The sequence below is a fragment of the Crocodylus porosus genome, unplaced genomic scaffold, assembly GCF_001723895.1.
Source record: "Crocodylus porosus isolate Cpor-Errol unplaced genomic scaffold, CroPor_comp1, whole genome shotgun sequence".
Taxonomy (NCBI): Eukaryota; Metazoa; Chordata; order Crocodylia; family Crocodylidae; genus Crocodylus; species Crocodylus porosus.
In genome coordinates, this window is record NW_017728918.1 from 99,646,714 (window position 1) to 99,662,080 (window position 15,367).

Genomic DNA, 15,367 nt, shown 5'->3' on the forward strand with positions numbered 1-15,367 from the left:
GGTTCTAACTGACAGTTGATTTTTTTTACAAGAATGTTCATTAATAAATAACACCTAACTAGTCAGAAATTATTCAATGATTACCACTTAATTTTCTGTGCTTCTCATAGATGTATTTAAATTACTCTTTATTATATCGTCTCTTTCAGGCAATTTTAGAACATGCTCAGAATTAACCAAGCAGGTTACTGGAGGAATAAAGGACAGCTTTGTGTCATCAAATTATCTGCAATTACATCTTCACCAGGAACAAGTGATCCATCAAACCAGTTTGCTCTGGAAACTGATGCATGGCTACCTGTCTATTGAGGAAGATGGCTCTAGACAATGTCAATTTAGGACATGGTATCCTAACCAAAGATGACCTGGAAGGTCTTCATGATCTTTCACATTTTCAAAATATATGTGTAAGTCACTTGCTTAAGTTTTTCTCGCATTCCAAACCCCACACCACATCCTTAACATCCACTCCAATCAGCTATCTTCTGGGTCATATGTCTGCTTTATTCAATTTCTAATCTGATGGAAGGGGAAAAGCATCATAGAAGCAACATAGTATACATTTTAATAGAAAAAAAAATCCCTAGAGTTCTCAGTCAAATATAATAGCCTCATAAAACTACAAGCAATTGTCAAGCTGGTTTTCACTGAAAATGAAACTAGTAGTGAAATTGTAAGACTTATTTATTGGGGTTAGTCCTCCATTGAATTACATCAAGTATGTTCTAAATTAACTGCTCTGGTATAAACAAAATTATTTCAGCATAAAGTCAATGCAGTGGGGTACATGAAGAGTATCCCTCCACACTAAACAGTCTCCTGCCCCTGCTTCTGGGGCAATTGAGCAAGAATGACCATTCCAAAAAAGTGTCAGGACTGCATGAGTCTAGCTGTCTGTACAGCAGACAGCAATAGAAGAACAAGAACTCAGTAGTTCACATGGGTCAAGATTAGGCTATGTCTAATATCCCCAAATCTTAAAAAGCAATAGAAATACCCGGTTTGCCAACTTATACCTGAATCTGACATTACTGACACACACTCTTCCCAGCACAACCATCAACCATTCTGAAACCTGTCAGCAGGCAAGAAATCAGAGGACATTTAACCATAAATATACTACAGCTTGCCAGTCTCTGACTCGCACATTACAGTTACCCAATCCCAGTTTTTTCTCGACACTTGAAACTATTGATGAGCTAAGAGTTATACAGATGATGGAAGTCTGGAAAAAAATCTTATTAGGGAGCACACTCCCTGGAGACTCTCAACCTGGCATTCCTTCTTGGGAAGGAAGTGGTTTCTAGAGAACCCTTCCTCTCTGAGACAGATATTGGGATGGATTTTTTTATGAATGATTCTGCAATATGTTCACTCTCATTTGCAGTGTAAAAGTGGTATAACTGCTGGAAATCATCTGAAAACACCCCCAGGAAAAGGCATTTTCCTAGCAGCAGAAGGCTAGAAAGATATACCTATACCTTTTCAGTTTGTATCTCTTGACCCATGACCATGAAGGAGACAGGTAGGGGGCACGTTGGTAGAGGAAGAGACTGTGGACTGAATCCATTGCACTCCTTCATCTACCCTTGTCAGTCATTACAGCCAAGTCACAGCAGCCGTGCTGCTGCTTGAGTGAGTCAAAGACCCTGGAATTGCAAAGTTAGCATAAAGCCGCACTTCCTCCCTCACTCCAATTCTGGCCTGTGCTAAAACTGTTTTTAGTAGATAATTAGCTAAGTATAAAGACCAGTAGCATATGTGGACTGCAGGCTATTGTAAAATGGAAGTTCTATACAGAGAGCTAGAACATGGGAAAGATATGTACTTAAAACAAAGTCATGGCAAACCTAAAGAAATAAAACACTAACTTCAGTCTGTAGGATTGGAGGAAATGGAAATCCCTATTTATGACTGAGCACCCTGTGAATAGGTATTTCTTTGCCTCAGCAATTCTCTTCCATGGGCATGCAGAAGAAAGAAGCATGCCAGAAATCACTAAACAAGCACACAAGAGCAATCACTCTTTTCTGAAAAGCCAAGGACATATGACCACTTGCTTCCCCTAGGATTCATGCAGCCTGGGAGAAAGAGTGGGGAAACTGTGGGGATCTGGCAATAGGGGAGTAAAACCAAGCATAACAGTGCAAGACCAGTGCAGATAAAGAGGACTCCTGGCATGCATAAGTGCTGATGCACGAGTGAGAAAATTTCATACTCCCAAATCCAAACCCCACACCCAACAAACAAACAAAATGAAAATCAAGCTTCAAGGTTGCTGCTAGAACACAACATGAGTTTCAGAATGTGTGATAAAATTATGTGTAAGGAGCAAAAGATAACATTCAGAACATTTAATGATCAAAAACAACATTTATTATAATAATAATTATTGTTGTTGTTGTTCAAGTACATTATATGGACTGTAGGACACCTATCATTGAGAGAGGGGGTGGGACCACTAATCCAGGAGGGATACACAGTGCCTATGAAGTGGTGGCAGGAGGGGAATCTGGTGCAGAGGGTACCACTGAGAACTATTATTGCTCAGAGCTTTTGAAAATCAGGCCACTTATTTAGGTAGCTAATTTTAGATTCATGGGTTTGAAAGTGTTGGCTCTAGCTACCCAATTTTACTCAGCAGGCATCCACAATAAGTAAATTACTACCCTCTGTGCAGTAGCATTTATCCAGTGTAGATTGCATTAGCCAAATACATGCTGTGGGCAATTAAGTCCAGAGTTTATTGCTACATGCTAATTACACATGTAGATACAGCCACACAGTGGCCCAATCTGCTCCCTAATGAATAACAAACTACTACATACTTCCTGGATTGAAAATTGCGAGCAGTCTACTTCTTGGTGTAAATGTATCAACTAATTACAGGAAAAACAAATCCCACTAGGATATATTGGTGCACCTTTAGACTGATCACAGGTCTAAATCGCTCCAAAACTAATAAATGGTAGCATAACTACTCCAAATAATGAGGACTAGAATCTACATCAATGACTGTCTAGAACAGAGGTTCTCAAACTTGAGAGACTCAATAACCCTTTCGTTAGATTCAAGGCTCCTCAGAAAATGCCAGCTCTTATTTTTCACTCATTTTTTACTATAAAAAAAAAGATAAAACAATTTTTCTTCTACAAGAAACTCAGAAAGGTCAAAACAGGTCAGGATTTTTTTTAACACTATGTATTCCTACTTGAAATCCCCAGGTTTATCTTGTCAATTGTTTGCACACCTAACTGTGAGAACACTCCATGTCACCCTGGAAAATATCTCAAGGCAGCCAAAGCTGCTGCAGCACACTGGTTGAGGGCAAAAACTGACAGTTTTATTAATACAAGGATTACAGTGTGGGAGAAATCTAGGGAAAGCAGCGTAACCTTAATAAGGAAAGCCATAAACGAAAACATCTCTCTGAAACTTGTTTTGGCTTCACCATGATCAGAAATCTTGATTTGAATCGCCACTACTAAGCCCAGAGGAAACTGACAAAATTGAAGCAAATGGACAGACAGTAAAAAGTCCTGGAGTACTAAATCGATTCATAGGTTAGTCTAAGCTGTGTAGATTGAACCCTTAAGCAAGTGAACAGACATTCACTTTTGATTCTGGAAGTGCAGCCACATGCCTGTAGTGGCCCAGGCCAGAAGCTGGTGGGTGCTAGAGCACACCTCCCTGCTCAGCTGCAACAGACAGCTTGGGCCAAGGCTAGTCCACCCACCCTGCAAGTGGAGTTGTGAGGGAAGTGCAAAGCATCTTGGGATGCTGGGGGACTGTGAGTTAACTTAAATCTGGAGGGGCTCTGGGACAGAAATTCAATAAACTAATTTAACTTAAATCAGGTAAGTCTGATACTACATCCATCCAAATTTATCTTAAACCAATTTTGGCCATTTTGAAAATGGTTTATGTGCACTGAACGTCTACTGTTACAGATTTGAACCAGTTTCTGACTATTTATATCACTTTATGTGTAACTTCTGTCCCTAGCTCAGAGGGTCATGCAGGTTAAATAAAGATGTATCTTTAAAGATATGACATAAGTGAAATGTACAACTAAATTTTATTTAGTTATATTTTGTCACTCTAAAACTGTCAAACTCCATGTTAGGGGATATATTTTGGCTGCTCATGCAAGCATAACATTTTAATTAAACTTATATTGCCAGTACTTAATATGCATTTGCCACTAAAGCAAATATGATAAATTATATATTTTTTTATTTTATGTGCACTTAGTATAGATGTCCTCCAAAGCAGTTACAAATATTTTTAGAGCACGGTGATTGCTCTTATTTAACTGAAACTCTTTATTCCACTAAGAAGCCAATGGATTCCATCAGCTAATGGAAGTTCATAGGGTCTGGACAAATGTACATTTTAGGTACTCTAAAAGGGGAAACCAAGCTGCAGCTCGGTCGTGTGCAGTAGCTGTTCTGGTCTAACTGCTATTTGTGAACAATCCTGTAGTACTAAAGTACCTGCAAGTTAGGTAAAATGGGCCCAACTTTGATCTTAAATAAAGCAGTGTTAAATTTGGAATAGTTTTGCTACATTCGTGTGTGTCTACTGAATCCTACAAAAGTAACAGTTGCATCACAACAGCAGGTATCATTTTCCTTTAAGAGTTATATTATCATTATGTCTATATATACCCAAGTCTATTAAAAATAATTTTCCCCCCTCATCCATAAATACAAATTTTGGGCATGATAAATTTTTATTTTTAGTTAAGTTTCCTGGTCAGCATAAATCTACTGTAAAATACTATAATACATGATCTTACAGAGAGGTAAATTACAGCAAGCTTTAAGCCTAATTAAATAACAGGGACATTAAAAAAGATGTTATTTGGGAGGTTGCTTTTACTCTATATATCTATTCAAGGAAGACTGTTACAGTTAATGAAGAAACACTAAAATGAGCATATTGGCTGAGAAAAGCACTATCTGAACTGTTGCTGGTAAAGCTTTCTGAAAGTTTTTTTACAAAGTGTACAGAATTGTGTGCATCTGAACTTCACCTTTCATCACCTCATCGGAAAGAATAGAGGGATGCTCTGGATGTTTTAGTATTATTTTTTACTTGTTTTATAAGCCATGCTTTGCTTCACTGTTCAGAAGTCGAATTATTCAGGATATTTAGAAAATACTATTCCCTGGCTTTTACTTGAGGTGGCAAGGCAATTTAAAGGGTCTAAAAGTAAGTGTCTAGATGCGATGGAGAGGGTTAGTTCTGTTATAGTGACTATTTAAGACAGTGTACTCTGCCTGGAAGAGCTGGAGAATAACATTATGAATTATAAGAAACAGGCTATCAAGAGGCATTACTACAGAACATACAGGCATATCTGACCTTATTAATTCAGTGAGAACAGGGATAATTTCCCTGGGATTGTGTACTCCCTATCTAGGGGAAGAAGTTACACATAAACCAGTTTAAGTGATCAGAAACTGGTTTAAACCTTAGCAGAACAGAAGCTCAGTGCATATAAACCAGTTTCAAAATGAATGTAGTATCAGACTTAACTAATTTGGGTCAAACCATTTTATGAAACTTCTGTCCCAGATCCCTTCCTGTTTCAAGTTAAATCACAGTCCCCCAGAATCCCAGCATGCTTTCTAGCCCTGGCCTGGACTGGGCTGTCTGCTCCAGAGAGCACAGCAGGGCTGGCCCCACCCCCGCTCCACAGGAGCAGTGATGGCTGGCATACAGAGTAGGAGGGGCAAGCCCAGCTGGGGATGCAGCCCAGCCTACAAGTGGGGGACAGCATCTCCCCTCCACCAAACCCCAACTGGGGTCTGAGGCTAGGGAGGGAGGTTAAACACCCCTTCCCCCACTCAAACTTACTGCGTGCTGCAACTGTGGACTACAAATCCTACAAATCCCAGAGGCACCTGGAAGCAGAAAGAAGAAGTGATGAAAAGCCTGCACAGTCCTGCTGCTGTGATTCTGGACTGCAAATCCCAGAGACCTCAGGGGCAGCAGGAAGAGGAATTCAACACACAGCCAGAGAGCCATGCTTTAATGCCCTTGGTTTCTGACCTGAGCCACTGCAGGCATGTGGCTGCACTTCCTGATTCAAAGGATAAATGTCTGTTTACTTCTGTTTCCATTCATTCTGTGCAGTTTAGCCTAACTTGCAAAGATTGAATCAACTCAGCCTTGAGGTTTTTGACTGTCTGTACCTAGCTTCTGTAACAGCACCATTATGTTTGGCAGCATCATTAAAATGAATAAATGATAAATAAATAAAGTCAACAAATATTAAAATGGGTTGAACTGAACTAATGTTGTAGGACAAACTCATTTTCAGTCATCAACAATAGTTCTCCCTTCTTTTGCTGAGACCTGAACATAAGTTTAAAGAGATGAATGTGTGCATGTGGGTAGAGAAAAGAAGTAATGGATCAGTTAAAAGATTTCAGACGTTAAAAGCAGCAATGGTTTTCAATGCAGTGTCCTTTCTTTTTAAAGCTAAATATTCTGGGTTATTGTTTGCTATTGAAGAAGAATGTAAGCATATTACTCTGTCCTTCTGTATATCACTTAATAGGAAGATTTTAGCATTTCTAAAGCTTTCTATAGAAAGTATAGAAAATCTTACCTTACAAGCAAACAATAACTTCACTTTAAAATTAAGCTTACTTTTAATACATGCAATTGTTGAAAGAAAAATTAAAAGCTTTAATAATGCAGCCATTAGCCCTTATGCTTTATTTAAATTATTTGCAGTTGTTCAATCTTTTGAAAATACAAAACATTCTTTAAGGCACAAAGAAGCAGAATCTTGCCAAAAAGCAAAAAACTATTAGCACAGAGTTCAGTGATGTATAAAAGTACCTGTATAAAAATCCCGTTGCGCAAACATGTCAATCACATAGCGACAGAATGCATATTGATCTAACAAAGCAGAAAGGAAAAAGAGCAATGAAGAAAGTAAGTGTAAAAGCCTTTTTGTCTCTTTAGTGGTGAAGACAAAGCTTGGTAGCAACTTCTCACACAATTTTAGATATTTTTGCAATGTTTACTCAGAGGTTCCCCAGCCTAATCAATTCATATACACAAATAAAGACCATCCAGTTAATGTTCAAGTTCTTACTTAGGCATACCAGTTTAACAACTTTAGTGTTGCAGAGATCAGTCTCCCCTTAGATCCCTGCTCTGGTTTTATAAAACAGGCAAAGTGAAATTTGCTCTGCTTCTACAAACTGGATTTCACCAGTAAGTGGCAGAAAATGGTGTTGCTACACCTTTCCCATGCAACTGCTTCTGCCTTTAAACCGGAACCAAAGTCATAGCTTCACAGTGCTGACTGAACAAAATACTGAGGCCAAATGGATTTGTGTAAAATTGCAGTTGTTTTCCAAGCTTACTTTCATGTCACCGCCAGATCAACCACAAAATGACCTGACCTTGGCATACATTGGCCAATGAAGGGACCATTTCTGCAATGTGCACTGGCACTTCTGCACTGTTGTTTAGCCTTCAGAGCTCCAACACAATGACGATAAGCTATAAGGAATGGTTTGTTGTGTCCTGGCCTCCTGCACTAGATGTGAATCCTTTAGTTTGACAAAATATATTCAAAAAACAGGAAAGACTGAGCATCAAGTTTCAGGTTTAGGGCCTTATCCTGCAAGCACTACCAATATAATGCGCATGAGCCTACGCTGTGCCATTTAAGTCAGTAAGACTATTATTCATTCCATTAAATAGTTGCAGGATCCCACCTTTAGATCAGAATATCCTTACTTCAGTGGGTTTATGACAGGATCTTTATATGCAAAGAGAAGCAGTCAGTCATGAGTCTGAAGTCAGGTGGAAGGCAAGGGAGATATTTGCTTTATGGACTAACTAAGGGTGCATGCAGATGTTACTAACTAGGTTGATCTAAGTGTCAATCTGTACAGATGTCCAGGGAGGTTAGATCAGGCAAAAATGCCTGGCCTGAGGAGATGAGTTAAGTTAGATTGGGCATGCGTTAGTCCAAGCTACTTAACATCTTTACATGGTCAGAGTGCAGCCCTGGGGCTGGAAAAGCCCACCTTCTTGTCCCAGCCCTTGGGCTGCACTTTTTCTATCCCCCATACTCTGACCAGGCTTTTATTCCCCCAATCCACCCATGAGTAACTCCCCATGTGGGCTTTTTAGACCCCCAGTATAGCCAATTCCCTTTGGATTTGCCAACTCCCCTCCCTCATCCAAGAACCTGCTAATGCCTCCCTGATCCTGCCTCCTCTTCTCCCCACTCTGACTTATTTAGATCACATTCCCAGTGCAGCTCCCAGCACCAGCAAAAGTGAGACCTGATCTATAATCACGCGGCTCAAAGTAAGCCACGTGTTTGTAGACTAGGTCCCAGGAATGTTTGAACAGACCCTAAATATCTAAAGAGCATTAGCTTTTGTGAACTGAAGCTCACTTCATCTGATGCATCTATATGTCTTATTTAGTTAGTCTGTAAGGTGCATTTCTACCCTGCCTTCTGCCTGAGGTTGTTACATTAATTTATTTTTTAAAACAGTTTCAATGGGTAACTCAATACTTTTAACAGAAAGCTCTAACTGCTTCCCTAAGGACTTCCTAAATTTCAAAGTTGCTTTTTTTCCTATTCATCATTAAGCCAAAAACTTCTCACTTGAAAACAAAATTTAAAATTAAAGGGAAAAATACATTTTTTTTAAAATATAACATTTCATTCCTCATCATGCAATGCTGATTATTTTATTCATTTTTAGGTTTGATTCACTAAAAACCCTGGTGCTTAATTTATCTGAGGCCACTGACAGGAATTTGTTTCTAGCAGTTGCTACAAAAATAGTATGTACAAAAAAAGTGCATGCTATGCAGGTCAGAACTCAAGTTGGGGGCACTGGAGAGCTGCTCCCTGGGCCAACCCCGCTCTAAGGAGAACCCATGAATTGATAGCTTGCCCTCTCCCCTCCCTGGGAAAGGATATGCTGTAAACAGTTTTGTAGTCACAGACACAGGGAATCCCAACAAGGTAGAGCCTCCCTTACCCCAGTTCCCATCCCCACCACCATTTAAATGGCTGCCCCTGCTGCCTAGCACGGTGGCATGGGCAGCAGTGTGAATCTAGGGAGTGGGGGAACGCTTTTCTCTCAGCACAAAAGTAACATTTGTCTGTGGCCCAAAGCTTCTGCAGAGTTTCTAGTCACAAACCATATTCCTTCTTGTACAATGTTAGATCTAGTTTGCCTAGGAGTACACAGGACCTTGACTATAAACCATTCTTATGAAGTCTTTAGAGTCTATTGTATCAATCTGTAAAAACTTATACAAAATATAGGTTAGCTGATCAATCAAAGTGTGCCCAGAGTAGCTATTGTTGCTATAAATCTTGAAGCAGATTTTTTTTTAATTGGAAATGTGATTGGAAAGCCTAATGATTCATTCTGATCAGTGCAGATTATCCAACAATGACTACTTATGGATTTTAAGGTACTTGGCTTCTGCACCTATGCATTGTGTGTGCAAAAATGAAAATATTTTTTGAAAAAAAATATTGTTTGAAAAAAATAAAAGAAAACACATAAGAAACTAAATAAATCCTCTAAATGAGCCCATCCAAAGCCTACAGAAGTCATTGGAAGAGATCCAATTTACTTCAATGGGTTGGGATCAGGGCCTAAATACATTAGTCCATTATGAACTAACAGACTGAAAAAATCATTTATATGAAAGAAGGCCATTGTTAATCTTTGCAGTGCAAACAAGGATCTGCATTGACTGATGTCTAGTTCATTTATATTACTGTAATTTTAATATAGATAAAATATATTTTTTCAATTGCTTCTGGGCAGAGATATTTTATGCTATATTTCTGCCTATAGCAATTCTTTTTTGAGTTATTTAACCCCTGAAAATAGGGATTTATAATGGATATGAACTCATAATATTAAAACCTACAATAGCAAAAATAAAGCTATTATTGTATAGGAAACAGTAAGGAGCTTGGTAATGTTCCCATTCATGTCAATGGGAATTCTGGCACTATTAAAATAAGAAACAAGGCCAAAGCATTTCAAATATATTTCCAATTTAAGAGCTAAAGATTCATTTTAAACCACAGTCCTTTACTGAAATAAGGATTTACATCAGTGTTTTTCATCTTATAGCTGTACCATATTGGTGATTAATTGTCTTGAAAAATAACAGTGAGTGTCCTAAGATATTTTGAAAGTATCCAGTCTATCTCCAGGCATTTTTATTGTGAAGCTTCAGGAGACAGCATAAGCCAATAACTGCCTCTGGGGCATAAAATCCCTAGGGCCAATATGTTATTTGCCAATTTGCTAAGAGAGAATATGCCAAAAAGAACGGGAGACCTGACAGAGTCTCTATCATATGTCACAAGCACCAACTTTCTAAACTGGTACACATGCAGACCACCATTTATCAAAAAAATGGACACAGTGACATATGTACTGAGTAATTTTTTTTTAAGGGAACAGTTTAGAATACCACATCAGAAAAGCAATAAAAGTGATGGGAGTTCAGGGCCAGTTTTTCATTGATACCAATCACCTTAGATCTACTTCAGTCAAGAGAGTCAGTATTTATACTGGTAGTTGATACGGCCTTCAAAACGTTAAACCTCCCAAAACTATTCTGACAGCTCTCTGTCATACTAAGCACTACATAAGCTTTCTTAGTGGCAGAGGAAAACAGGTAGGGAAAGAACCGGGCAACAGTCTATAGTTTTACTCATATTCACAGTTATGTTAGTTTGTACAGCTACAGTGAAGTCAAAGAAACCACTCCCTTCAACACGGACAGCCCAGGTTTCCAGGAATAGGCACTACAATGTTGTCATGAGATTATGTTTAATATTCAGATGTCTAGTTTGACATGGAAATTACATCCATTTTTTAAATCACAGCAGGACTGAAATGTGTAGCTAGGTGTTTCAGTTGTACCAGACTTGGATCTGGCAGTATACAGCTAAAAAGAGGGTTATAAAAACTGAAAAGATTCAGTGCTGGGTGGACTCCTTGAGAGGCACTGGGGGGAGAAAAAGGATTTACTTGACCTCAGAGTTTTTCTTGAAAAAAATCCCTAAACTTCCTTGTCTCTGGCTTCTATTCATTTTCAAATAACTTAATATTAGAAAATAAACTCCCATACCTACAAATGCTTTGATTTCTTTGCTCCTGACCATGAAGAATGTGAAGTAAATCCTGAAATGTGTGGAAATCCCATCACTGCAAACAGCACAACACAACTGGAAGATGCCTCTGGTCACAGAAAAGGCAAAATTGTCTCAATTTTCAGCCTTAAAGTCTTCAGTATTTTACATGAGAACAAAAAAATTGTGTGGAATGTAAAAGTACTGTTTGAATAATATTAAGATAATTTAAGATAATATTAAGTCAATATATTATAATATATTTTCTGTAGGTTTCAATGTTTCTTTTGCCAATTATGTATTCTCAAATTTCTAGAAATTATACAATTGAGGTCAAGTAATTCCACTTTCCAGAGGGTCCATGATTATGATCTTGAAATTATGAGTGCATAATTGCATCTTCAGGAAGTAGACCACTGATATCAATGAAGCTTTGTACAATAATATGGATTCACGGGAATTGGAATATACGATTGAATGATTATGACCTACAGCACACACCTGACTCCTGTCTAGTTATGTTCTAATAAGTCCTAGTGGGTGTTGTGCTACTTATCAGTGGAGACGTCTACATGAGACATTTTAGTGCACAGTAGACTAATCTAATATGCAGTAAAGTGTCACTGTCTACATGTGCATGGCCTTTACTGAGCAGTAAATTAGTCTACTGTGCAGTTAGCTAATGCCTGTAAATACAGGTACTGGATTAACTGTGCAGTAGTTAGTGTGCAGTAGCGCTCATGTAGAATCTGCCAGATTGGGACCAAATATGGACTTAGTAAACCACACCTGCAAGGGACCACAGGGGATGGGAGAGTTCTCTGTCTCCAGGCCTGGCACTGCTTAGCCGATCAGAGCAAGGATGTGGTCACTCTCTACCCCCCACCCCCCGCTCACCTGACCCAGCACTGCATAGCTTCTGGCTCCCCACAGGAGCTGGGAGCTGAGAAGCACTGGGACTGGGAAACTTTGTGCTTCCCTGCTTAGCTTGGAACTTGCTGGCAGTTGCCCCAGGAGCTGGAGATCTCTTGGTGAGACCCTGCTTGGCAAGAAAGTCTCACTAGGCATGGGGTTCACCAGGAGCTGTGTGTCCAGATGTTCATGGGGCTGGGAGAACTCTGCCAACTGCAGAAGCAGCTGTCTCCTGGCTCTGTGCACATCACAGCCCTTCCTAATATTTATGGGGCCAGCAGACAGCTGCCACCACAGTTGGCAGAGCTCTCCTGGCCCCATGCACTTTGGGACCAGGCCCCATGCTCCCTGCCTGCCAGTTAACCTCACACTGTAGTATAGTACCCTTGTGCCCCAAACAGTAGGGCTGTGTGAAATTTTGGCAGCCATTTCATTTCAGAGGTGTTTGGGCCCATTTCAGCTCCCAAAACACTGAATCTGAAATGAAACAGAAGTCTCCAAAACATCTCTAAAATGAAAGAAAACCAACCAAAATGTTTTAGAAATGTTTCAGAAATGTTTCAGAGGTGCTCCTGGGAAGAGTCTGGCACAGCCCCACAACCTTCCTTTTAAAGTGCCAGAAGGCTGGGGCTGGGCAGGGAAGACATGGGGACTTTTCCTGCAACTCCTCTGACTGGGGCAGCAGCAGCCACAGCTGGAGGAGCCTCAGGAGAAGCCCCCATGGCTGCCCTGCCCAGCCCCAGCCTCCTGGCGCTTTAAAAAAAAGAAAAGAAAAACTAAAAAGCCCCACACTCACCAGCTGCAGCAGTGGTGATCAGAGCCTCTGGGGGCTCATGGCAGAGCCCCCCTGTGGAGCATGGGGCAGTGGGGAACAGCAGGGATCACCCACCCCACTTGGCACCTGCACCACAGCATGATGAATCAGGGCAGAGCAGCCCCAAGCTGGCAGGCTGACTTCCCAGGCCACCTGTCAGCACGTGTGCACCTAGGAGCAATAAACTCCAGCACAATCTGCACCACAGTTTATTGCTATGTGTTAATTTTACTGTGATTAAACAGCAACAAAATCCAGACTGACCATTGTGGAAATATGCTTGTAGTGAATACCCACATGTATTATCTTTTTTTAAATCTAATTTCTTTCTTTTGCCTCTAGGTATGACATTTCTTTCCCTATTAGCGGAAATCTGGAACCCAATTATGTGTCAAGTTAGATCAGGCACCACCATGTGCTTGTGTTATAGAAAACATGGCAGTGTATCATGTGATCTGATATAATGCAAATCATTTCATTCTATCACCTGCAATTTTTGTTATTCCTAAGCAGAAAATATGTACATTTGTAGAACCCAAACATACTTCCCAACAGGTTACTGGATAACGCAAATTAATGTTGCTATTTATTCAACATATCAGATATTTGTTCCATGTCATCAAAATTCTTGCCGATTTAATAATGTTGGTTAAATGGCAAAATTGAAATACCTTGTTGCTCCCTCTGCAGTTTAAAGATTAATGTTTAAGTTAAGTCCCTCTGCAAGTTTAAGATTAAAAATCTGAAAATTAGAACCCTTGAATCTTCTGCTTCAAAAACCCTCCATTACTAGGAATGCTGGTCTTGCTATCTCAAGGAAGTGTTCAAATTAAAATGAATCTTTAACCATGAGAGTAACAATTCCTTATTGTTTCCTTATTGTTCATTTTAAGCTCCTGTTTGTCCATTTTGTTTCCATTTAGTGATCTGAAATCCAAAGGGGATTTACTTATACATGTTGCAGATTTTGACTTTTTGGTCTTGTCAGCTTTAACTTCATTGTTTCTACTTCTTCCCCACTATTTTAAGATCTTCAGCCGTTTCCTCCTGGCTTTGTTTACCTTTCTTTTCCGATCTTGTTTCAGCCTTAAATGCTTTCTCCTCTTTAACTTTCGGTTTGGCTTCTATTAACCCAACTTCCTGTACTTTTATTTCAGTCCGTTTCACTTTCTCAGGCATCTTCAACTCTGGTTTTCCATCTTTCATTTCCTTTTTAACTTTTTCTTCAGCTTTGATGCTCTTTGCCTTCTTCTCCTCTGCATGTAACAAACAAATTTGTTTATACCATTTTATTCTCCAATACATAACACCAATGCATTCTTTTAATTCATGGTCTTGTTACAAATTGTTATTTCTTTAGCAGAAAGGTCATGTTCAACTCTGGCTAAAACAAAAAAACAAAACCCATATATTCCTTCCCCTGAACACCTTACAGGTCCGCACCTAGAGTATAAACAAAACAGTGGCTAAAATGAATATGTAGTCTGGTTGGTGGCTGTGTGGTAAAGCTTCTGCCTGCCACGTGGGACATCTGAGTTCATAGTCCCAGCTGTGGTGACTTGGGGTGAGTGAGCTAACAGGGAGAAATTCCTCTTATTATACTGTGTTTACACCAATCTAAAACAACTCTGAATTTAAGACAGGCTTCCCAATAATTGGATTAAATGTATGGAAATTTATAAATTGATTATGTACAGCATACAGTTATCGACGGGTGGTCTTAAATTAATTCCTCAACTACAGCAGTGGGAAAAGTAGCAGCAGGAGGGCAAGGAGGCAAGTGGCCCCTGTGCCTTGCCCCCCCTAGCTACTTGTACACCTCCCCAGTGCCTGTCTTCTCCACCTGGCCATCTATCATTGACTCCCTTAGCATCACCTTCTCTGTGCAACAAGTCTGACTACAGCTCTGACCTGGGGCATGGAGACATGGTGGCCCTGGCCCTGGCCCCACCCCTGCTCCAGCCCCAGTCAGGCAGTGGTGACAGCTCTGACTCCAGCCCAAGTCCAGGCCAGGCAACAGTGGTGGCTCTAGACCCAATCCTGGCCCCTGTCAGGCAACAGTGGCAGCTCTAGCTCCAGTGAGGCAGCGATGGCAGCAGCAGCAGCTTCAGGCCTATCCCTGATCCTGGCCAGGCAACAGCAATGGCTATGGCCCTTGGCAGACATTGGCTGCAGCTCTGGTCCCAGGCCCAGTTCAGAACAGGAGCCAGAGCAGCTGCCTGCCCTAAGCAGGCACTCAAATCCAAGATGGGGCTTTCCCCCATATTTTGAATCAGGGGGGGCTTTTGTCTTGGATTTGGGTAAATATGCCCTGCAATACTGAGGAAAACAAAATTAATCTGTGTTATTTTTACTGTGTGGCTTTCTAATTAATGCTTTTGATGTGTTTTGACATCACATACAAAGCAACATGCAATTATGATTTAAAACATAGCATAAGAACACTGGAACTCTCCTCTGCTGGGTCCATCTAG

General features: G+C 40.1%; 1 protein-coding gene across 1 annotated transcript in view; it reads right to left on the minus strand.

Annotated features, from left to right (window-relative positions):
* The window catches only part of TRDN (triadin), a 195,353-nt gene that overhangs the window by 59,871 nt on the left and 120,115 nt on the right, over nucleotides 1-15,367 (minus strand). The window contains exons 10-11 of the mRNA XM_019538202.1: nucleotides 13,955-14,149; nucleotides 6,859-6,918 (exon numbers count right to left, since the gene is read on the minus strand). Of these exons, the coding sequence (XP_019393747.1) occupies nucleotides 6,859-6,918; nucleotides 13,955-14,149 (255 nt within the window). The remainder of the gene's footprint in view (nucleotides 1-6,858; nucleotides 6,919-13,954; nucleotides 14,150-15,367) is intronic.